Genomic DNA, 25629 nt, shown 5'->3' on the forward strand with positions numbered 1-25629 from the left:
GACCGATGACTCTGACAGTCTGTGTGTCATGTAAAATGAAGTCGGTCTGTGGATGCAGGAAGAGAGAAAGAGAGAGAGGGGGATAAAATGGAAACCGTGGTTGAAATTTTAAGTGCTGAAGTGTGTGTGTGTGTGTGTGTGTGGCAAGCCTGGTGGTTAGGGCTAAGACACACCGCAGAAGTGACAAGGTAGTGACACGTTTCCTCTGATCAGGGATGCACACATGACAGAGCCGAGTTTCCGACTTGAAGGCAAACACACACACACACACACACACGCACACGCACACGCACACACACACACACACACACACACACACACACACACACACACACACACACAACCCCTGATGGTCTCTACCTTTGATTTTCTATATCTCTCTCTCACACATACACACTCACACACAGATTTAGGAAACCCCCCTGGGTGAGCAGTTCCTCTCGCCTGCTGCATCCAGCTCTCTCCCCCTTCCTGTAATTATCTTGTGTACTTTTTAGCCCAAAGCTTTTTTTTATTTTAACAAGCATTTGCATTTGAATAGAAAAATGAAATCCTGAGGTCAGACGTATAGGGAGAGAATTCAGTGTCGGATACTGGTACCCATTTGAACAAATGTAAAACAACTCTATGTGTGCATTCATCACATGACACAAGCAGAAACGTCTGGATTTTCAACCCATTCACGTGGGGACGTCAATTTACTAAAACAACACATTAGTTGGCTATATTTAGATGTTGCTTATAACTGTTATAACAGACAAGTACACAACAGAAAACCTGGTCTTGAGTCCACACACACACACACACACACACACAGGTATCAGATCCTCTCAGAGCAGTGGTTCTTCTCTCCGTGATAATTGTCAGCCTCCCTCCTCCTGAACAGATATCGATGGTTATTCGGGCTTATTTCTTCAATCTGCTGCTCACCACAGAGCCGAGATGGAATCCATTTCTGCCTGGTTGGCAGTGAGGGTGACTGTAGGACAAGGTAATTTGGCTGCCTGGCACCCTCTAGTATCTCTCTGTCTGAGCTGCTGAGCTATCTCAGCCCCTATTTCCAAAGTTTACCTCAAACAAACAAGTGCATGCACACACAAAAAACCCTCAGCGCTTTCCTCCGAGACGTTCAAACTGGCAAAGCTGAAATGAAACAAAGTCCGGACGCTCTGAGCGGTTGTTATGTTTCATCTGGCTTTTGTAAACAGTAAAAAGTAAAAAAATAAATAAAGACAAGTAATACAAACTTTTTATTTCAGTTTACATCTCATATATATATATATATACACATATATATATGTATATAGCTGCAGTAATTCAAAGACTGACCCATTAATTCAATAAAATAGTGTCCTGCAATACCTTTTCCACTTCAGTAAATTCAAAGAGTAAATGTTTTTACGAGTTGTTACAAAACAAGGAGCAGTCACGAGAGGATGAGATGGATCCATAGATGAATCTATTGACCTGAAACAATTTTGTATGTATTTATTTTATTTTCAGTTCAAGGATTCAAACCATTTTTACAATAAACATATGATTCACTTTGGCCTCAGTGGACATATACTGTATCATCAGTGTGACAAGGAATGGAATTACGATTTGCCACAGTGATGACGAGGAATAATCACATTTTTGCTCTTATTCATGAAAAGCTGGAATCATTGCAATCAGAGGTTGTGCTGCTACAGCCTCTCTAGATGTGGACCAGACTGGGGTATAACTATACTTAACAACTTTAACAATTGAACAAACATGAGCGTGATAAAAACTACATAAAGTGACAGACACAATCTTTGAGATAATGTATTTGACGTGCAATTTTTAGTTTCGTTCATGTCCCATCTACTAACCGGCAGCTTATAGAGGTTAATGTTAACATACTTTCCATTGATAAAAATTGCAGTACAAATGAGATTACTCTTCTTGTACTACTGGTATGTTAACTTTTAATATGTTCCATTATCCCATAAATGCCACTTGTAACTACAGGTCAGCAAAAGTTACATGTTCACTTTAAATACTGCAAAATACAATAGTTAAAGGTCGAGGCTGCAGAGTGGAGCAGGTAGTAAAATTAATTTAAGCACTTCAGCATTCAGGCTGGCCGAACACTGTGGTCACTGATTAATAAAAACGTATCTAAAAGTTAAAGAGCACCTAATACACATAAAAACAATCTTTATTAAATATCGTGGATAATCAGTCATTACTGGTGCTGTAAACATGTCTTACAATATTTTTGGGGAAGCATCACAATATACAGTTTGGCAGAGGAAGGACAAAAGTGCATGTGGAAAAGAGAGGAATGTCTTCCTCAGATCTGACATAACCTTTTTCTTGAAATAACGGACCTTCCTTATGAGCACTGTCGTAACAGTCGCTCAATTGTTTCCTTTGTCCGAAGCTACTTAAATGGAAAGGCAGATTTCCTGCAAATGAAATTTTCGAAGGTGTAAAGCAGTCCAACTTGCCTGTCTGTTTAACTAGTGAGGCACTTTTTGATGTGAAGGCATATGGAATGATCATTTAGAGGAATTTGAGCCAAACACACCAAATTAACATTTCAAGGAAGGAACCAGGGGAGTCCTTGACCTCAACTTAGAATATATCAGGAATTAGACAGGTCCCTCTATTACAGGGAGGAATGAAGAAATAGTTTCTAAAGTGACAGGGGTGGATTGGCAATATGAATGAGTGGAGATTTTCCACTGTATGCTGGTGGATACATGGACAAACCTGTCAGAATTATACGCCTGAAACAAATATGTTAGAAACAGCATAATGTGCTGTTTGCTGGTTTAGACTGATCAGCTGGCTCCTCAGGGAACATCTACCTGAGAAGGCATGACATGGCTGGACCGAAATAAAAGTTCAAGATGCCTTCAGGCAAGTTGAGAACAGAAATAAAATCAAGAAAAAGGTTACCAGCAAATGGCCAAAATGTACCGTATTATATTCAATCTTCATTTAAAAAATTCAAAAAATAGACTGCACCTCTAAAAAATGTGTTCTACATGACTCTGTATTGTGCGAGTCAGTGCAGGGTGTGTGTGATTGTCAAATGATGTATCTCACAGGTCTGTTCCCCCGGTCTGCTGTGGTGTGGTGTGGTCAGTGTCGTCACAGTGCTGAGGTCTGTGGTGACACTGTGTAAAAATAAGTCCAAACACCCTGATTAAAAACCTTCAGCAGCAGATGGACACACAATTCACTCATTGTGTCATGAAGGGGATCTCTCAAAGATCAGTGGTGATGACAGGGGTGACTCCGTGGATGAGCAGCGTGGGGCCCAGCTCCTGAGTCAGCAGCTCCAACTGTTGCAAGTAGGCAGCGTAGCGTCGGGTGTCAGCTGGAGGACGGGGCAAGTACAGGAAGCGCACAGCGGGAGGTGGCCGGGCCTGGTCCAGGATCAGCTTATTGACAGCTGACAGGTAGTCGTCCGACAGGCGCGTGGTGTTGCTCGGGAAGCTGTTAACGTAATCGTCAACATCTTCTTCCTCAGCTGTTGTCTGCATCTGCTCCTCATTGGTGGTATCAGGGGATTGCGACTGCTGCTTCTTCCCCCACGTGCCTTGACGCTGCCAGTGTAGTGCCACCTGTTGGTCCCATGGCACAGGATAGATCCGGGCTTTAATTCTCAAATCTTTCAGCAGCTGACGAAGCTTCTCCTCTGCACCTCTCACGCTTCGTCCCTCCTCCACGCACAGGAAGAGGCGGAGCGTGGCCTTTCGCCAGGCTCTTACCATATTGAGGATACAAGCAAGTTGAAGCAGGAAAAGAGAGCAGGTATCGACGTAGCTGCAGCTGTCTGGCTGCAGGAGGTTTACCGGCCAGACGTCAACGTACACAGCACCCTTCAATGGGGAGGAGGGTGGTGAGAGGACGTGAGTACGGTCAAAGGTGTCGAAGTATCGAGCCAGCACCACGTTCTTAAGCATCTTCATGGCATCAGCAATAATCGCGACGTACTCCTGGGGACCCAGAACCTTCCCATCACCCGATTCTCCATAATCTTTCCTGTTGCTGGACACCCGCAGGGAGTCAAAGTGGAAGAGGGCAGGTTGTTGCTCCAGCTCCTGAGAAGGTGCCGAGGGATCTGTGGCCTGACTCGTCGACAGGGTGGGATCAACAAGCCTGTCCTTTGGAAGACAGTTGTCATAGAAACCGAGGACGAGGGTGTTCGGACGCATTCCACCTGGAGAGAGTTAAACCGGATAAGGCAAAGAATGAGACAGGACCCTTTGTTACAATCTAACACAAAAAATTCCTTAATTATGATCGTTGTTGTGAAGTGAAAGCCAGCAGAGGTTCAGTGCTTCGATCTGATGAAGTCAAAGTGAGACAGATGTGAAGAAGCCCAGTGCTAGAGTGGGAACTGGGAGGGAAGCCAGAGAGATAAAGAAAAAAAGGGCTAAGAAAATAATAGTGGTTAAAGTTAGACCTGAGAAACAACTCAGCAGAGCAGGACGACAGCAAACAACAAGTAAGAACTCAAAACTCTTTCGTTTGCGGTGGGTGTTACTAGAGTAAAGAACATGTTGAAAATAACGTTTTTTGTAATGTTAGGATTGCTGCCTGAAATCTCGCTCAAATTGAAAAACAAGATTTTTTTTCTGAATAATTGTTACAGACATAAGATTCAATAACAGTTAATGCTGAAGCACTGAAAGGAGTCAAAGTGTGAGCCTGAGCACCAACTGAAGAAGTGTCAATTTACAGGTAAGCGCTGAAAGAAACTGAAGTCGCAATCGAAAAACTTAATTGCTGAAAGATTTTAACTTGAAGGGACTGAGTAGAGTTACAGTTTGAGTGAAGATTCTGTCGGCACTGAGGAACCTTAGGTGGATGTTTAAAACTTAATTAGTGGAAAACTGAAAAAAATCCAATGAAAGTGCTAAAAGTGGAAAAGTTTAAGTGTTTACACCAAAAGAGAAAAATTAAGTGGGCAGTTGAAAGAAATGATAAATAATGAAATTAAATAAAATCCTTGTGAGTTTGAAAATATTAATATCCTTCCAACAGGTATACACACTGAACAAATGGGACAAAGATAACTAAAAGGGTGGGTTTAGTGATGACTCAAGATAAGAAAATCATTTTCAAAAAGTAACTCACCAAAAAGAACAACACCTGGCTAAAAACCCACTGCAAATTTAAAGTTTAAAGCTACTGTGTACCATTATACAAGTTTTCACTTTGATTCCCACTGGTGGTCATAGTGAGCTGAACAAAAATGTATATATATATATAAATGTGTATATAATAATCAATTAAAAGAATGGTTAGGGTTTGTTCAAATTAATTACTTTGCATTGTGAAAAGTTATAAACATGCTTAATATTGTAACATTAGCAGTTTCAAATCCCACCACGGAGCAGCTTTCACCTACACACCTAGCAGCTGTAATTTATATATCTTCATTGAGGGATACTTAAAAAATAATGTTCACACTGACCTAGTCCAGAGATGAAGAGCAAATGTTGGACTCCATGACGAACAGAATCAGCCAGAGTCAGGTTGACAAAAGCTTTAATATTCAGATGATCCACCAGGGACAACCAGGAGTCATACTGGCTCTGCAGAGGGTCGGACGGCAAATTGTCTGTTAGGGTGGAGGCAAACAAAACGGTATGAGGTGAGAAATATGGCTGAGACTTGACTAGAAGTGTGTTTAGATTCAGAGAAGATGAAGTATCGCGAGGGGCCGAGAACATGAGGCATACATGTGAAAAGGAGACAACAGAGAAGTCAGTGTGACGGTCTGAATCAGAGGGAGAGCGTGAGAGAGATACCAGACTCGATGCTGAGACGTTGGGGCGGAAAGACAGAAAGAGATGCAAGACGAATGACAGCGTAAACACAATGTGAGACAGAGAGAAAGAGAGTGCGATGCAGAGGCCAAATCTGCAGCGTCTCAGACAGTTCCTGTGATGACTCCAGCTGTGTTAGGACCCGTCCAGACTCCTGACGGGGCTGTTCCCAAGTGGTCTTTTTTTTTTTTACAGCTTGAAGGAAAAACAGCAGCTTGACAAGTGAGACGATAAATGGATGGACTGAAAGTACAGTGAGAAGGCAATGTGAAAGTAACCGGGAGTCCTCAACGACAAACTCCTCTTCATTATAATTATGGGAATGAATGACTGTATCTCCAAACCCAAGTGGCTCATCAAATGAGAGGAGGGCTCTTCAGTGGCTAATGAACGTATCAGTTCTCCACAGTGAAAACACTCAGGATGTGGATTCTGAGGACTCCATTCAGGGCCAGTCTCATCGACACATAAAGGCCTCCGCACAACACAAAGAAAACAATCAATGATTCCGCTCCTTTAAACTATCTAAGTGTGTGCCTAGGCAGAAAAGAAAGGCCCCAGAGCACTGAGCGCATGATTACTTCCCTCGACATAAAACAGGAGTAGATGAGCCGATGTCATGGAGAAAGGTATAGCGCACTATAATGATGCACTGGGAAGATTTGTACATTCAAACATTTGGAAAATGTCCCCGGTACGTTTGGCTTATAATTAATAGTTGCTTTCTCCCACTAAGTGGCTCTAGAGAAGACATGATGTGGGACTAAACTTTCCAATGCTGTTGATAATGTAATGTTGTCAAGCCTAAGAACTCAAGACACAAGTGTTTACAGGGCTGAATCATCACAATGTAATAATTGACTGTTCCATCATGACAACAGGGTATAAAGTGAATGTAATATTTAAAAGTATAGCCGAAGCTGAGACTTTCACACTAGAGCAGAGGTCTTCAACACGGGGTCCGTGACCCCTAGGGGGCACTGCAGGGGGGGTCGCAAAATCTTTGGTTGATTAGACAATTTTTTAAATTTTTTATAATTTTTTATTTATTTACGAACCAATTTTTTTCCACAAATGTAAATGTCTTTAAATACACATTAACATGCATCCAACATATTGTGAGGCTGATTTGACCCTCTGCCTGACAACCTCCATCCGTCCAAGATTAGATAAGTTGTGTGCTGCCCATCAAGGTCTGACATCTCACTAATGTGGGAGTATGTGTGCCATCCACAGATAGCTTGAGGATTCACTGTCTCTTCTTCATGTATGTTTAAAATAAAAACATGAATCTGTGAATTACTTTAAAAGCTCAGTGTTGTATGCAAGATGTATGTTTATAAATGGCAGTGGCATGGCCACCCTGTACCTTGCACATGTTAAAATTGAAAACATGAATATATGAACCCGTGTAATATTTGAATAGCTTAGTATTGAATGCACAATAACAGGGTAGATAAGTTTATACATGGCACTAGGCCCAGTTTAACACAATTTTATACAATATATATAGAAGGGGGTCCCTGCTCCATCTCTCCACCAGTTTGGGGGTCCTTGGCCTGAAAAACGTTGAAGACCCCTGCACTAGAGGACTTTCAAAGTCAATGGATTGCTGCACAGTTAACACTAAAGGATCACAAGTCTTGCAGTCGTTGACTGACTGGCGACGGCGGGCCACACGCTACACAACCTTTCACCAGGAGAAACCCCCGACTGGTCCCCATATTTAATCACCACAACACACACGAGAACAGACACACGGTGAATCTCATTGTGACACTGTGATTGGCTGGAGATGTTGCAGAATCTGTCTGTGACTCATCCAGGTGCATCAGCAAGCCTTTCTAATCGCGTCTTTGAAGAGTTCACACGGAGTGAATGCGGATTAAGCGCAGATCTGTGGCTTTTCTCCGCCACTTGCAAAACACGTCTGCATCTGGCAAATTAGCCTGTAAATCGTGTCTTGTGAACTTGGCTTTAACAGTGTAGTGTGTAGGATGGATTGTATTGTGCTTACTGAGGTCTCCTAGCTGGACGTGTCCAAGCACGTAAAGGCCACTCTTCTTGATGTCATTGATGAAGGTGATGAGGCCCACGCTGCTGCGAGGGTTAGAAACCATCAGCAGGACCTGAGGCCTCCAAAACTTGACATGGTCCTTCCTCACATCCAGCATCAGCAGATACTTACGCACCTACATGTGAGAAGAGAGATTGTTAAATAAGGGTTGTTATCAGGAGATGTGTCAATATTTTACAGAATTCTTCTACTCGTCATTTAACTCTGTGATCTAGAACAGCTGTCTTAAAGTGCAATGTCCGAGTGCAATGTTCTAGGGGTCTGCAGTTGTCTTGCACATTGGTGATATGTGACTCTTAAGGCAGAACAGGATATTCCCTCTAGGAGCAAGATCCCTACAAGGTTTTTAATTAAGTGAGCAGAAACGGCCATTTACAGAGTTAAGCTGTATTTTCTAAATATAAACCCCACAGATGATCAGTAATTATTTAACTTTACCAAAAGCACTGACTATTAAATCTTCATTGCAGGTAGACCAGGTAGGATGAACGCACATTTTCTAACTTCACTCTGTACCACAGCCTGCACTTAAAAAACTTGGCACGCAACGTCCAGCACACAAACAAGTGAAAATGTGACAGTATATTTTTTGGTATATTTTTATAACTCTGAAGTATCTCCAGAGCATTAACACAGGCCAAGAGAGCAGCCCATACCAAACAGGCAGGTTTGGAACGGGCATTGCACTAGTTTAGTAAATGTGTTGTAAACCTGGAGTGTTCAGGGGCTTACACAATCTGCTTAATGCACCTCCTTTTTTGAAAATGAACAAAACCAAAATGTACAAAAGTGTTTGTTCAATGGGCCTGAGTGGGGGTGTGTGTCAGGAGCAATAAGATCCTGGAGTCTCGGCTTGGCCGCAGTATTACACACACAGACACAGAGACACACACACACACACAGACACACACACACACACACACACACACACACACACACACACACACACACACACACACACACACACACACACACACACACACACACCAAACGCGGAAAAAACATTTCATCTTTAATCAGCATCCCATTAGGATATGAGATTGTTGCAGGGATCAGAAACCAAGAGTTTTGTGTGTAAGTGCATGCAAAATGAGCATGTGTGTTTCCATGAATTCATATGTATCATTAGAAGTGTTATTAGCAGAAAAAATTTACCCATTTTTGATTGCTAATGAGCAAACCTAACACTGTAACTAGCACTGTGTATCAGTTTGTGTTACAATGCACACTAAAACACAACCATCATTAGGATTCCCACAGTGCGCTTACTAGGTGGCATCAAGGTACCATTATGGAAATGTAACCAAGTGTAACCAAACATTAGATCTCAAACCCAAGTCTACTAGGAGTGATTATCACTCATTTGATTCTTTAATTGGAATTAATGACCATCAACTCAGTGACGACAGGTCTGCCATGTTAAAGCCACCGACTACGCTGTCAAATTCATCGGTTTGAGAGAAGCAAGGTGACTTCAAAGGGTAATCTGGTGTTTTTCAAGGTGTTTGCCCTCTCAAAATGGAGTGAGAAACAGTATCTTGGCCCAACAAGAAGAGGGAGAAAAAGTCATCTCAAATCTGAGATGTGAAGGGAAGGAAGCGAACTAAACGGTGATTTACACATTTGACGAACTTAGGCGAAGATGTGGAGCCTGTAGTACTGCCATTAAAAAGAAGAATTAACTTGAGAATGATACTTGAAAACAGTTTTCAGACATGTTGCTGGATTTTAGGCAATAGATTATAGTGGGACAAACTAAATAATTAGTCTCTTAAATTTTGAAGCTCAACTCTTGGATTTAGCCTGAAACAAACCAAAGTGGCCAAGCAGATAATAATCATCTAACCATCATCTAAAAATAAAAGTTTACCTCAAGGTTTATCTACACTCAATCAGAAACCGAAGACATTAAAGTATATAAACATATTAACATTATACCGTAACTATTTCCATGCGTCTGTCCAGAAATATTTGCAAAAACTAAAACAACAAATAGAAAAGGTCCCAAAGGGAAATCTGAACTGCCCCTACTCATCTGATCATCTGTCTCTCTTTATCTCTCCATTTCCCAGTCTTCTCATCCATCAGGCTATCATCATTTATCTGTCCTTTCAGTCTCATCCATCACTATGTTTTCTCGATCACTCATCCGTTCTCCCTGCTTATATTCTGTCTCTGTCTTTTTACCTCCCATGATACCATCAGAGAGTCTTGCCACAGTTTGTCTTTTTCTCCGTTTTCTTTCTCTACTTAACACTGTTGTCAGACGCCTGTTATCTTCAGATGTGTGTTTTTTGTAAGCTGTTGTGTCTACCATCCCTGCTTCAATGTCACCCAGTTGGCACCCTGCCACACTGGCTACTGGTGGAAGGTGCAGAAATGGAAGATGAGTGGATGTACAGGGTATGTACATGCACACAGTGCCATTAGACCCATTAGTGGCTTTAAGTGGGACTGGGCTCTTGTCCAGGGGTGGGTTTGGAAATGTTTGGGGGGTGGGGCTTGGTTTTTAATTATTATAATTTAAGAGTGTGTTAAGACTCATTTTAAAAGCAACAAACTATACCTCATTAATGTATATGGCAAATAAAGACTGTGTTAAATATTCAACTAATATTCCACTTATTTCAATAAACAGCTGCTATACTGTCACAACAAGAAGCCTGCATCATGAGATAAGGGACCAATACCAGGTCTGAATACGGCCAAGCAAACAGCCCATTCCAAACAGGCATGTTTAAAAAGGGCACTTCACGATTTAAAGTTTTTTTGTATTATTAGATCCCGCTCTTATTCTGCTAAAGGGGTTACCAGGGATGATCACCCAGATTCCAGGTGGGGGCCTTTGCCACCCTAGCCACCCCTTTGCTGCTGCCCACAGCTGCCGCCTCAGGCTGAGAGAAACAGCCGAGGCACACAGGGGGGAGGAGATGTAGAGAGCAGGCTGGGGAAAAGGAGAGGGAGGGGGTCGAGGAGGAAAAGCACAATAAGTTAAGTGGTTGTAATAATGCTCTGCCTCCTGACAAGCTTCTGGCAAACCCAGCCATCCTCAGCCCATAACCCCTGGCCACAGCCTTGGCAACTGCTTCCCTCGGCAACAAGCCCACCTGGCAGCGGTGCTCCCTCTCCTTGAGAGCAACAGGCTCCCGAGACAGAGGACACGCAGAGCTGGATGATGTAAAGCTCTGAGTGCACGTGTATCTGTGTCATAAATGGAGAGAAGTTTGCTGAGAGAAAAGATGCAGATGTGTGAGTGTGTGTCTGGTAAGTCTGATATAAACATGATAGATAGCTGCTGTAGAGATGACAAGGCAGTGTTTTGTGTATCTGGGAAAAGAGAGGGAAAAAATGTCTGCTAAATGCAAAGCACTTGGCTTAGTGAGAGCTAGCAGAACAGTCTGTCTTTGTTTGTGTGTGTATGTGTGCGTGTGTGTGTGTCTGCATGTCTCTATAAACCTGATAGAGCGATTACTTGGCAGAGGTACAGACTCTTGTAAAGCTGAGGGGATGAGATTTTAGTTGCTCTAGTAATGACAAGGCTGTTTGAGAAAGAGTGAGTGTGTGTTTGTGCTTGTACTTCTATCTTTGTGAGGACCAGTTATAGATGTTACGGGGAAGGGACATTTCGCAAAAGCGAGAACATTTCGCCGGATCCTCACAACTTCAAAAGGTTGGTTGAGACTCGAGACTTGATTCTAAAATCCAGGTTAGAATGTGGTTTAGGTTAAGATTAGGTTAAGGGGCTAGAAAATGGATTATGTCAGTGAGTGTCCTCACAATGATAGAAGTTTGCATGTGTGTGTGTGCGCGTGTATATATATATCATACCTGGTGGAAAATGAGCGCCTGGCTGATGTAACCCCAGCTGGAGGTGGGACTGAGGTAGTGAATCAGCAGGAGCAGCAGCAGCATGAAGGCAATGCTGGCCGAGGCATAGATGGCATTGATCAGGAACATCATGACGGCACAACCCACGATGCCCAACACACACGTATGCCAGGTGAAGTATCGAAAGGTGGGCCTGAGAGGAGAACAGGATAGGTCAATTTAGGGTGGAAACTATTAAAAACTGCAAAATAATAATGTAAAATGTAAAGGGAAATAAAAGCAATTGAATTGTGGTGCTAACAAGGCTATTAAGATGCAATATGTATTCAAACAGAAAGACATATACAAGATTTATGTATTTTTGAGAGGGAAGAAAAGATTAAACGACAACCATTATACAAACACAAAGCTGTGATTGAGTTCGATATCAGTAGATGGGATCGTTTGCTACTGACTTATAAAACTTTATTTGATTGTGTGATTTTTGGTTCATGACAAAAACAAGTTGGAGTACCATTGTGTTTAAGCTACAATATCTGGTTTAAACTCACCAAGCACTTTATTAGGAACACCATACTATTACTGGGTAGTTCCTCTCTTAATCCTCATCAGCCTCAGTTCTTTGGGAGGGATTGATTCCACAAGATTCACCTGAGCTAAGCTTTTCTCACTGTGGACCACAAGGTCTTAATCAGCAATATGAAAAACAATGCTGACCTCAGTGATGTGGCTGTGATGGGGCTCGTTGCTTCAGCTAAAATGTGTCCAGCAGGTCCTTCTGATGCTTTTTGTGGAGCCCACAGGGTTTTTTTCTCAATCTACAATCAGCAACTGCAGGGTTTCCCCAAGAAAACTTGCTAAGCCTGGTGGTAGGGCTGCTAGAGAAGCCTTCTCGCGGTCACCTCAGCTACGGCGCCCGCCCGGGGGGCTGGCAGCCCGCCAGGCCTATACAGCACTGGGGGAAACCCTGAACTGTATGTACCCATAAAGCCTTCAACCACCACTGTTTCACCCATCATATTTATGAGGGTCTAAGTCAGGCAAACTCACAATGATCTTTTAATACTTTTAAAAATTCAAATGTATCTTATGGCTATCCCAATAAGTAGACAACTATTGATATAAACAGAAAAAAGTTAAAACTCTGGCCCAGATTAAATAAAAATAAAATTCCGAGGACCTTTTAATTGATTTGGTTAAATGTTTGAAGTTATCAGGCTCAAACCTTACACCAAATATTGGGAAAGTTGTGCAAACATAAAACACAGTTTCATATATGACTTTACAGTGTAAAATTACTGCACACTGCAATGTCATGATTTTGAAATCCAGCCACTCTGCAGAGGGCTTTGGAAAAAATCTATAAAGGGAGGTGGAGGTACGTGGCAACGCCTAGTGGAGGCAAGTTGGAGAAAGAAGAGAAAAAAAGAAAACTAAGAGATTTAGCAAGCTACCATTTGGTCAGATAGATTTTATTAGCTATATATATTTAATCGGACTGCTGGTGTACTAAGTGCATCACCCAGGTTCTACAAAACTCCAGTCACAGGGCATAGCTGGCCAAATTCTGACGGGGTCAACAAATCCATTATGTTTTTACCAGCCCTGTGAGAGTCCCTTTTTAACTTATATATTAAACAAAATAATTTGTAAGCAAACTCTGAAAACGATACGTATTAACATAACAATTTTCTGATAAGCCTCTAAAGTAAACTTCTTTAAAAGGGATAAAAGAAGGGTCTGTTAACAAAACGATTGTCATAGCTATAAGCTCCCACCCCAGATCTGTATAGGGACTTACCGAATGTCCGTTAGTTATACTGAGAGAGATTGAAACCACTGAGGATTTCATTGAAAAAGCAGCTGAAGTAGCAGCTGAAAATCAAGATTCTCCTAACATGGTTATCCATCCACCTGGGTTGAAAAAGCCAATGAAACAAGAATCTCTTACTGAATTATTAAAGTCTAACAATAGAGCAAAGAAACTAATTTTCATTTGGGTCAGAGTATTACAGGTTACTGACCTTATTCCCACTAACCAATTCCATTTTTTTCTTCAGTCAGATCCGGAATATACTTATATCCTCTCTTTTTCAGCCTTTGATCATGTCTTGAACACATTAATTTGTATTAAGTTATTTATATAACTTTATATAATAATATATAACACAATTTTACTACTGCCTTTGTATATGTTAAGCATATTATTGTAGTGCCCCTGCTTAGCATGTTGTTTTTATAGGTTTAGTTATGAGACACAGACTTTTTTCTTTCTCTGTCAAAAAATAACATTTAAAAAGTAATGATAAAAAAATGTAGCAGTACAGGAGTACTGCTATATTTTGGTAAACACCAGGAGTAATGCTATATATTTTGTTGCGAATGTCTATCTTTTAACTTTAGCTCACCTTGGTGCTATTCAATGGCAATTGTAAATGTACAGTGGTGTTAAAAAAACATCAGGATCTGAGATTCTACATATAACAATGCTTGACTTTTGACATCATAATATTTTAGGATAAAGGCAAAACACAATGAAACTTTTCCCATCAACATATTTCAGAAACATATAAAAAAGTCATTCTTTAACCAAAATGGATGTCTGAATCTCGGTGTCAGAGAAACCATAATGACTTCAAGTCAAATTCACCACACATACACACCTACAGAGTAATTTCCTAATGCATGACTACAGGGCAGCATCAAAACAAATTGGGAGATAATGCTGGGACAAAAGCAATTAAAACCCACAACGCATGCAGATTATACTGTTTGAGACTTCAGCAGACCTCTGTGTTTGTATTCATGGGCTTGAATTCATATATGAATGATGGCATTAGCCATATTCTACGCACACGAGCCTGTCAAAATACAATTGCATGTGTGTGTGTGTGTGTGTGTGTGTGTGTGTGTGTGTGTGTGTGTGAGTGCTATTTTAGTGTAAATGACTTGTATGGGTCATGGAGTTGGGTGCAACCCGGCGGGTGGATGCGCTCACATTTTTAGAGGATCATGTACTTGACCCCAATTTCCCTGCAATAACTGCAGATACACAGCCATTAAAATGGCTGCAGCTGTAGTTACACAATACCGCTTAAATGACCAAACTGGCTTCCTTCAGAGAACACATTTTGACACTTTAAGAGAGAGAAAGTAACCAATCAACACAACACAAGAGGAAATAGCTAATGTATCATGATGATAACAGAGGGGGTGAATCCACCAGGAAGATAAATCAAAAGATAAGAAAAACAGAGAGTGTTCGACAAAGACAACCGTGAGATAATCATTCGGCCTTTTGTTGGTGAATATTTCTTCACTGAGAACAGAGGGGAAAAGGAAAACATGAGCAGGTCTAGGGTCAGGAGCTTGGAAGTGAGTACTTCAATCCAATAATTAAGAGTCTCATACAATGTAAATGAAACGGTAAATCTGCCCCATTTGTCAAAATGAATATTTTGAATCACAGTGATACTCCACTTTTCGTCAGATAACAATTTTTGAGTTATTTACATAGCCTGTGAATTGGTTCAGCAATTTCCTCCAAACTCAAATACTGGAATAACAACTAGAGGGTTTGCCGTGTTGACTTTGGTGATCCTTGAGGTTGTGGTTTTAAGTGGAATATTCTGACATCTTAAAAATGGATCACCATGAACGCTGGTACACATATTAATGCCTCTCCCTCCTGGAATTTTCCACTGTGGTGTACGTGCAAATACATGACACATGAAACGTGACATCCCTATTAGCCTCAGCTCTACTTTGTGTTTAGTGGTAATCAGCAAATGCTAGTATACCAAAATTTAAACAAATCTGATACAAAATAGAACAACAAGTTATTAAGATTATAAGGATAACATTACTTGCTAAAAATGGTCACAGTGAGTATGCATATTGATGTTAACATTAAGCTCAAAGCAACAAATCTAGTCAATGCAAGGATACACATTTTGCTTCACCCACTCAAGTTGAAATATTTGAACTTGAGCGAAAGTCGCAAAAAGCGTTAAAGTTTCACTACAATCATAGCAGCTTTCAAATTTACATTCAATGGTTTACATGTTAACGTGTTTGTGTGTTTGAAGATGATATTTTCATGTTGTCTCTACTCACTTTACTCTTCCAAATAAACACAAATGATCATGTGGCCAAACTCTCACAAGTAAACCAAGATGAAATTTAGCTTCACATTTGGTCTGGATGCACTCTCCACCCAGGTGAACCTGCAAACTCCTTAACATTTGTTTTTATGAATAGTTATGACTAAGATATGTTCTGTGTAAGACACTATGAAACTGAAAAAAAGTCCAAAATGTTCTCTGTTGGACTATATAATAGCAACAACTCAAGAATTAATTCGGCATTACACCAGCACCTTTAATCTACATTCGTTTATAGAAGGGGCTTTATGCGTCAAATCAATTTGCTTTGCCTTAGAGTATTGCTACTTCTTTTTTATGGCTGGATTATGTTATTCAGATATCTTTAAAATCAGCCCCTGATATCAACCACTCTGTTGCATTGATAAGGCTTCATACATAGTATCTGGGTGTCTAGTCAAGCAGGAAATGTTCTTTGCGAAGTGTCAACCAAGTGACAAACTGAAACCTAAAAGGATCATCTCAGTTTGATTGGAGAGTTTGCTCCTGCACCTCACTGCTGACGATCGATGTAGATTGTTCTCGACCGCTGTTTTCAAGTCGAGACATTTACATTTTCACTTCTCATCAATAAAAGACTGAGATCCCAGAAACATCATCATGCTGATGTTCAATAAAAAAACATACCCTAAGCTATACCATATTTCTCTCCTCTGCCTTCCAGCACCCTTTGGCATATAGCATCACACATGCCGGGTTGCTTAACAGGAGCCTGCTGTGTGGAGTTTACTGATGTAAACAACTGATTTCCAGCTCTTTAAAATTCAAACACTAGACTCAGCCATTTCACAGAGTCTTATCTTGCTTTTTTTGGGACAAATCATAAAAACTTTCTGTTGTTAGAACCTTTGAAACAGCCTCTGGACCACATGGAACCAAGAAGTGAATGTATCACTAATGATACAAGTGCAAAGGCTCCAGGCTCAGAGAGAAAGGTTTCATTGCAGGTGTGCACGGACCTACTGTCTTCAAACTTTGCTTTTATTTCTTCTTGACTTTATCACTTAGCATCAGCGCTGCCCACAGTTCTCTAATCTTATCTCTCTCTCTATCCCATTGGAGAGTGGGTGGGTGTAATTACGATAAAAGCTTGCCCACCCGATCCCTCCTCCCCCACCCGGCTCTTTAGTCACTACTGTTCCTCCATCATCAGTGCCAGCAGTCCCTCCATGCAATCACCTCACTCTCAGCCTTTCTCCCATCTCTCTTGTTCTCCAGCGACTGATGTCACTTAGCTGACACAGCAAAAGGACCCTAAAATAATCGACGATGGAGTCCTCCAAGACATTAAGAAAAAGAAATGGAGAGCGATGAAGATGGAGAAATGATATTCGGCCTCTAGCCAAGAGACACGTCATAATTGAGGGAAAGTGGGGACAGAAGGTTTATTCACCCACAAGCACAGTCAAATATAGGGGGGGGGGGTTGCCAGAAAATGCCAGGTTCCATAAGTGAAGGGTCAGTGAGTGTACGAGACATTACGTCAGACAGTGTCCCAACACTGGCGCACCACCAGCGGAGACTGCACTGACCTTAAAAAAACGTTCAATAACTTTAGAAATCACCTGATTTTGGATCAGACTGGACACCACAGATGACCACAATGATGCCAATCAATCTCTGTTTATCTTGTTACCTGATAAACATGATGAGCTGTGTTAAATTATTCAATCAATCAATCAATCAATCAATCAATCAATCAATCAATCAATCAATTACTCAATCAATCAATCAACCAAAGACCCTATTCAGAATCACAATTTGCCACAAAGGGTTTACCCATCCGTACAAGATAAAACATCATCTGTTCTTGAAAATTATATTTGGATCACAAATCTACAATTAGGCAGCTTCCTTTCTATACAACTTTTTTTCTCTTTGTCATCTGTTCAGATGATATCCTTAAGTTTTGCCTTTTGTGTTTGTGTGTAGTGTTTCCAGGCCTCTGTACTTCAGAGGAAGTTATATGTTCAATGCCCTTTGTGGCACCTGGAAATTACAATTGCATAGCGGCTCATTCTGTAGCAGGGATTCCTCTTCTGTCGCTCATCCTGAGGTTTAGGGTTATTTAAGTATTTTCTATTTTCTACCTCTCTAAGGGACTGTGGTGGCTTGGGCGAGGTGTATTTTCTTTTTCACCTTACACTCACACTATTTGCAAGAAAAAAGTTAATATGCTCACTGATAAGAGGCACTGATAAGAGGCAAGTCTGACTTATAGAGTGGGCGAGGTTGCTCTGTAAAAGAGTTCTCTAGTGATTTGGTTTTAAATAGGTGTATTCCCAAAGGGCTGATGAAACAAAGATTGTCCTTTTAGAGTTCAGGAATTTGACCTGTACGTTTCCCTTCCTTCTTAAAAATGTTTATATGCCTGCCTGAAAATATTTCCGATGACCTCCAGTGGTTCCCACATTGCTGATTTGAATGACAGGGGTACTCCAGGAGTCTGTGGCATCACCAGTGGGTGTGGTCAGAGGGTAAGATGGTCCTAACTTGTGTTTCCACTGTATTTTACAAAATAGTTTCATATACTTCATTAAAATGTGACACAGAGACTAATGGAATTTAGTTGTGCTGCTCCAAAAAAAAACCTGCTTATAAACTTTCTATAAAAGTCCAAGGCTGGAATCTAACTATGGACATAGGAGCAATGTGGTATTAATGTTAATTCTTTACTGAAGTGCCCACTTGATTAATGCAATGCATCTCCATAGCTACCAGGTAAACACGTGTGTCCTTTAGATGTTGGCATCTTCACTAGATTCAGGATTCGATTCTATTACAATTCAGCAGTCAACGATTCGATGCACCGAGATGCATTTCAATGTATAACATTCACAATTTCTATATTTCTGTGTATGGCTGCTTTTTCATCATTACTAAAATCAGTCAGACAAACATGAACTCCCTTTACATTTAGAAAGTAACTTAAAAATATTATCGACTGTTACTGTTACTACAACAGAAAGTGGATGACAGTGGTCAGTGCTCCCCACACTGATTTGACATGCATTCAGTTTAGACTGGTGTGCTGCACCTAAGGCTAAAAGGACAAACTCTGTTTATAGCCTTTAATGTATCAAGGTGGCACCACCTGGCTCCTTCGGCAGTGCCACTGCATTAAGGTGAATTACTGTGCAGGTCAACGACTGTCTCTGCTCCTCTGATGTTTTCTAATCACTCACACTTAGAACTGATCTTTATAAAAACCTGCTGAATTCATATTTATGTTACATGTGTCTTATGAGGGTTCATCCATATGACATGTTAACTTAATAAAGGCAGCCAAATTCAATTACCTATGAGTGAATCTAAGTAAAAACACTGTAGAATCAATAGAAAAAAAATCTGACTCACAATTGACAATATTTCGGAGGATGGTCCAGGCAAAGACCAAAGCAAAAAAAAATAACCACAGCTCTGAATGTCTGGTCTGAACTGAGGCAAGCCCCTTTTATCTTCAGCCACCATCAAGTCATACCATTTCATTAACATATAATGATTGTCTTACAACCCGCTTTCTCTCATCCATCCAGACCCAATTGATGACCCATCTGGAAATTTACACAACCCCAATCTCTTTAAATAACACAGTCTAGTCAAATCAGTCTGACTCATATTTGGACAAATAACGAGGTCGACGTTATTTTTGTAGCTAATGGTTCAGGCAGTTAATTAACAGATTATTACAAAGACAATCAAGGTGGCTGCAGAGAACGCTGCTGTAATTAGAATTGGCACAGAGATGGTCAAAAGAGAAAAGAGCAAAATTGTGTGCTTGTCTGTTCAGCCGCCAGTTGTTGATGCTTTTATAGTCTAACTGAAGGTCATCGCCTAAATGCGACCGAGTTCCACACTTTTCGAAAAATCCTTCTGCTTCACTGTCGAGCACTCAGTTGTGTCCTGATTCTTGGCCAGTGACCCTGTAGTACTATGTGCATATGGGATTGTGTGTGTGTGTGTGTGTGTATTTGTATTTAAGCCACAACTTCAACGGGTCGGTGCACATGCAGCATCAGCAACAGGACACACAGCACCCCTGAGGAACCATGCACACAGCTGGAGTCACCACTGATAAAGGTACAGCCAACACAAACCTCCCAACACAACACATACAAAAGTGAAGGGGAAACACACCCACCCACAAACACACAGATTGTCAAAGAGGCAGATGAACTCACACATGAACGATCAGGGAAAAAAACACCTAGCTTGACTTAGATCTCAGGCACAAAAATTGCAAATTGTCTGTAAATTGCATTGCACTTTCCTGTTGTAGATCCCCTGTGCAAATACACACACACACGCACACACACTCTAAACAAGCAGGCATCATTTCCGCTACATCATAATTTCAATCCCTCCCCTCTATGCACAACAGCAAATTTAAGGGAAAGGAAAATATTTCTGCTAAATTAGTTATGCTAATTACAGAGCAGTTCTCAGGGGGAGAGACGGCGCTAAATGGCTTTTAATTCTTTTCGCCTGGAAAGAGACGTGGGAGAGAGCCAGACAGAGCAAATCAAAAGAAGCAGAGCGCACAAGCAAAAAAAATTAAATAAATAAATAAACCAATAAACACACAAACAACTGGTGTTAAAATTTGCCTGGCGACACAGCAACAATGAACTAACAGAATTAACAACTCAGGGGATGAGGGAGGAGGCCCAAAGCAGGCGGCCGGCCAGACGACGAGCCACCTTATCAGCTCTGTGAGCCCTTGGTCCCCTGGCCGACAGGGAGACGACAGCTCAACGGCAGCAAAAGTTTCGCAGCTAACTTTGTGTCCTGTAGCCTTTGCCAGCGGTCACACAGCGATAACGAGGCATGAGAAGATAGCACACAGCACTGTACACGGAGGGCACCCGAGGAAACACTGGGAACTCTGAGTGCGCTATACAGAAAGTTATTTACTCACACAGACAGAAATATCTCTGATACAAGGTGCTAGGTCGGCATTGGCAAGTGACAGCTGATAACATACTGTAAAGGACTGGTAGTTAAGTTCATGTTCTGGTTGACTGCTATGTGGCTTAAGGTCAGATAAGTTACAATGTGTTAAATAAGTACCGAAATTTCCTAGGCTCTCAAAAATGCACTAGGGTCAAATGAGAGAGACTTGGGGTGAAATAACACTCTGGGCAGGTCCAGGTGAATACTAGCTCATTATTTTCCACAGGTAAAAATATACCCAAGATTGAACTTATTTTTCAAGGCATTAGTCAAAAATACCTCCCTCTTTACCACCCAAGGACACAACGGTTTGATGTTGGTGCTCATCAGAGTAAGTCAAATCTTAGCTTCAATACAACAGTCACTAATCCCTGATCAGTCTTGTCAAGAAAACACAAAAATGGTCCACAGACATTAGTTTGGGTTTTAAAAAATATGAAATATGAACTTTATTCAGAGATATTCTGTAATTGTGAAATATATATATGGAAAGCCATCAATACTTTCCTCTATTTTGGGAAAACCCAAAATCTTATAAATAACTTGCATAGGGAAACAAAATTAAATGTACCTCTCTCCATCATGGATTTATTGTTTTGCCTGACTTGAGTGTTTTAATATTCATAAGTGCATCTAAATATGCTATATGGTATTAGTTCTTAGCAAATTTGATCATGTTAGAAATACTTTGACCATGCAGTTACAGAGAAAGTTTCTAAGCGATAGAAAGACCTGAGTTTTCAGCCACAGACAAATGAGACATTTGTTAAACCATGTGTGTATGACCGCTTTCATTGCTCTATTGATGACCTGCCCTGAAATTAGACAAGAGCATTGGGACAAAAGCAATCTCTCAGTCTCTGTGAGTAGCTCTGTTAAGTTTGAACGCTCACATTCAATGTCAAGTAAAGGGAGTAGCTCTTGTCGCGTCGGTTTTCAATCTCCATATCAGTGCCCTGAGTGAGGTATTCAATCCCCATACTGCTCTAATAGAGGAAGACAAGACTACAGCAGGAGTCATTTTAATCTACTTCTTGTTGCACCAGAAGGTCAGAAGTAGCTCAACACATTCCATCATGCTGAGAATCAATATTTCAAAAAGGAACTTTTTGAAGAGAATAACTTCTCCATCTCTTTGTTTTGCAGGTATACAGTGTGTTCACAGTGTTTGTTGCCCACTTCCCTAATGCGTCCTTGACGTGGAGCGCTGCAAATGTTCTCATACGCTTTTTGACTCATTCCCAACCGTTACTGCAGAAGAATATATATTACACCAAATGCAGCCCTGGAGGCAATCTGTCGTAGCAATAAAGTGATGCATGCTGTTTATACATTTTCACTCCTCCATAACAAATAAAAAACAGTAGCAGTTAACATGTTCAAAATGTTTTTCACAGCCAGTGGAGGAATTCAATCAAGGAAGGGATGTCTTTGGAAAAGCGATGCAGGTTATAGGGTTTGGAGATATACTTTTAGAAATGGAAGATTTGGAAGACAACATACTTTCTCAGCTACATCAACATTTCACATTTAAAATATGGAATATCTCATAAAAGCAGCAGAGGGAATCGAATACCAAACTCTCGCCATCCAGCCACACACACACTCACACACACACACACACACACACACACACACACACACACACACACACACACACACACACACACACACACACACACACACACACACACACACACACACACACACACAAACTCCATCCTCATGTTATGCTACTGTTTTGTAAGACTGGCTTCAGGGAGCTTTATATATCAGCATCATTGCAAGTGTCCTAGGAATACAAACTACAAACACACAAACACACACACACACACACACACACACACACACACACACACACACACACACACACACACACACACACATATGCACAGACCTGGACATCTCTAACACACATACATGCACACACCCTTGCATGCATACACACAAACATTATCAATTTAAATCTTTAAGCATCTTCACACAATGTTATTTTGACATTCACTTCGAGCTGTTCACACACACACACACGCACTCACTCACAGTTTTACAGTCGGTCCCCCTCCAATATGGGGCTAGAAGGAGTGGCCAGTTTTTAAGTCTTTTAATTAGTACACTGTCGCCATAGCAGCGTCCAGCTGGCAAACGACCACCTCCATACACACATACATAAAGAATGGCAGATGTAGAAAAAAGAGAAGGGGATGAGTGTGTTTAGTGAGAAAGAGCTACAGAATACAGGACAATCCATGGCCGTGTGTCACCCACAGGCCTTTATCATGACAGGTGAAGTGTGTGTGTTTGTGTGTGTGTGTGTTTGTGTGTGTTAAGTAAGTGATGAGGATACCTGAAATTAGGTGCTGAGGCCCACTCTAGGGCGAGGCAGGCCAGGTCCACAGCCGCATACACCAGCAGGAAGAAAATGGTCACAATGCTGGCGATGGTGTTGAGCTTCCCCGAAAACAGCACCAGCTAGAGAGAGAAAGAGAGAGACAGAGCCAAACAAAGGGAGAGAGAGAGAAAGGAAAAAGAGAACAGCAAGGAAAATCATTCCCAAGTTGGACAGAACGGAGCATTTTGATGCAGTTTTTATGACCTCTCCCAGCAAATTACTTTTCACAGCTAAAACCATCTAAAAAATGAACTGAACAACATGATTTGCATGTTCATCTTGTTTTAGGTCTACAGAAGAACAAAACTCTTTTTCATGAGCGGTGTCTTCCTTCTTTTAATCTACCCTTTCTTCTTCAATATCAAAATGCATAATGAATCTATTTATGCAAATGAAAAAGTCAATTCACAGTGCATGTGTAGTGCTTTGGGTTCTGCCTTTTCACAACACACTCCTGTAAATGTCATCTGTATGATAAGCTCTAAACCAGTTGTGATGTCACAAATTATTCTCTACGTTACGACCAGGATGCCTAATATGAGTTTTATTATACAGTGTTTCTAAGGTGTGATGAAGAGAAGACATCCTTTATAATTTTTCATACTAGATTCAAAATACTTTATAAAAAGACTGATAAGAAAAAGAAAAAGACCAAAGCCCCTAGCAACTACTATATAACCCAAAACTACATACTATATATACCCCCAACCCATGGCAGCCGTATAAGATACCAAACCAAACCATGATCAGATGGTAGAAACCTGGGGTTGCTGATAATATTTGTAAAAATAGAATTATTTAAATAAATACAATTCTTGAATTGCTTTGAATGAGCTGTTATCAAAACCAGAGGTTCTATAATCACTGAAAGTCAAGGATCCCCAGATAGCAGAGATTAAGTCCACTCTGGTCCCTGGAAATCTCACGAAGATTTTTGCTCTGAGATATGCTTATCTGTCTGCACTGTAGCTGGGAGGTGACATCAAGGATAGAGTTCACCAACATCTAGGGAGAGATACACTTAAAATTTACACTTTTGTACATTTTCCCAGCAAAGCTCGAAGGACCACAGGTTCCCCCATGGCTCCGTTTTGGCAGCGCAGATTGAGGCTAATTTTCTGTTGTAATTAAGATGCTATCTGGGCTGCTGTTCAGCCGCATACAGCCAGCTCAGCCTGCTACGTTAGCGGCAGCACCCTTGCGAAATCGCTGCTTAGGTGAGTTACATTCAGAATTTGCGGAGCCACATACTGAGGGTCGTACATCTGATAATCCTGACAGCACATTAATGTTCCACATTCACCCGCGCTCTCAGACTGAGGAGTACTAGGAGCCTTTTATAAGAGAAAGTGAAGGTTGACCGCATTATAAATGCTGCCCCATGCCATGTTCTCTGACTGCAGAATGTGCAAACATGACTGTGAGTAACTCTCTGCGAGTTACTGCAGACGTGACAGGCAAGAATGAAAGCAGTACAACTTTTCTTCACCTCAGCTGCAGTGCATCTTGGGAAAAGAACAATAATAATAATAATGTTGTAGTGGCAAATATACGTGTTCACATTACGGATTTGTTTTTACTTTAAAGCTACATTGTTGTTGTTTTTGTTAAGGCAATGTGTAACAGTATTCTAATTTTATTAATTAACTTGTTCTCATGCTGTTTGGTTGCCAGCAGGTGGTGAACAGTTGGTCTATTTTTTTAGTTGAAAACAGCTGCCTGCTGTTCGGGAAGAGAGGGTGATGAGAGCTTTGAGAGTAAACCTAGTGTAAAGTTGCGTACCAGACAACCAAAACAAACGAAGCTTAAAATGTTCAGTAGAGATGAGTAAAGCTGCTAAATCAGGTGCCAATCCTCCTGGGTTTATCAATGTAGAATGTTCAAATGCAAATGTCCGGACCCAACTATCAGTATATCTTGTCAGTGCAACCTTTTACATGACATCATTTGATCCACTGTTAAAAAAAGGCTGATCGGTGCAACCATAGTTATTTTGACAATTATCTTAATGGGTAATCTACATTATAAAACAAACAGATATTTGAGTTAACGTCAATACTTTATTCAACTCAAGAAAATGCATAATTTGTATCCAAGCTGAAGAAAATCTGAGGAATGCAAGTCTTTATCTTTACGGGCTGGAACTCTTCTGAAGCAAATGTTTGAAGATGTTGGAGATGTATTGATTCGTTTGCATATGATCTGTCATGTGACTTGGACTGTCTGCACCGATCACGTGACTGCTTGCTTATATATACGGATAATATGACCACAAGGTATAAACAGCCCTAGTAAGGGAAATTTGTGATTGCACTGATGATGAACTTAATGGCTGAAATGCGTAGACATGTTCTTACCATTGATAAGATTCAAAGGTTGGTAAGAAGGACGGATAGACGACTA

At 40.9% G+C, this 25629-nt stretch overlaps 1 protein-coding gene across 2 annotated transcripts in view; it reads right to left on the bottom strand.

Moving 5' to 3' along the window:
- Nucleotides 1-1473: 1473 nt before the first annotated feature.
- zgc:153039 (uncharacterized protein LOC767698 homolog) overlaps nucleotides 1474-25629 on the bottom strand; it is a 63056-nt gene continuing 38900 nt past the window's right edge. For both annotated transcript variants that reach the window (XM_061073194.1, XM_061073195.1), the window contains 5 exons: nucleotides 23182-23306; nucleotides 11719-11911; nucleotides 7831-8005; nucleotides 5459-5605; nucleotides 1474-4198 (listed from right to left, as the gene is read on the bottom strand). In XM_061073194.1, coding sequence (XP_060929177.1) covers nucleotides 3240-4198; nucleotides 5459-5605; nucleotides 7831-8005; nucleotides 11719-11911; nucleotides 23182-23306 — 1599 coding nt within the window. In that variant the 3' untranslated portion in view covers nucleotides 1474-3239. The remainder of the gene's footprint in view (nucleotides 4199-5458; nucleotides 5606-7830; nucleotides 8006-11718; nucleotides 11912-23181; nucleotides 23307-25629) is intronic.

This window comes from Limanda limanda, chromosome 6 (genome assembly GCF_963576545.1).
Source record: "Limanda limanda chromosome 6, fLimLim1.1, whole genome shotgun sequence".
Taxonomy (NCBI): domain Eukaryota; kingdom Metazoa; phylum Chordata; class Actinopteri; order Pleuronectiformes; family Pleuronectidae; genus Limanda; species Limanda limanda.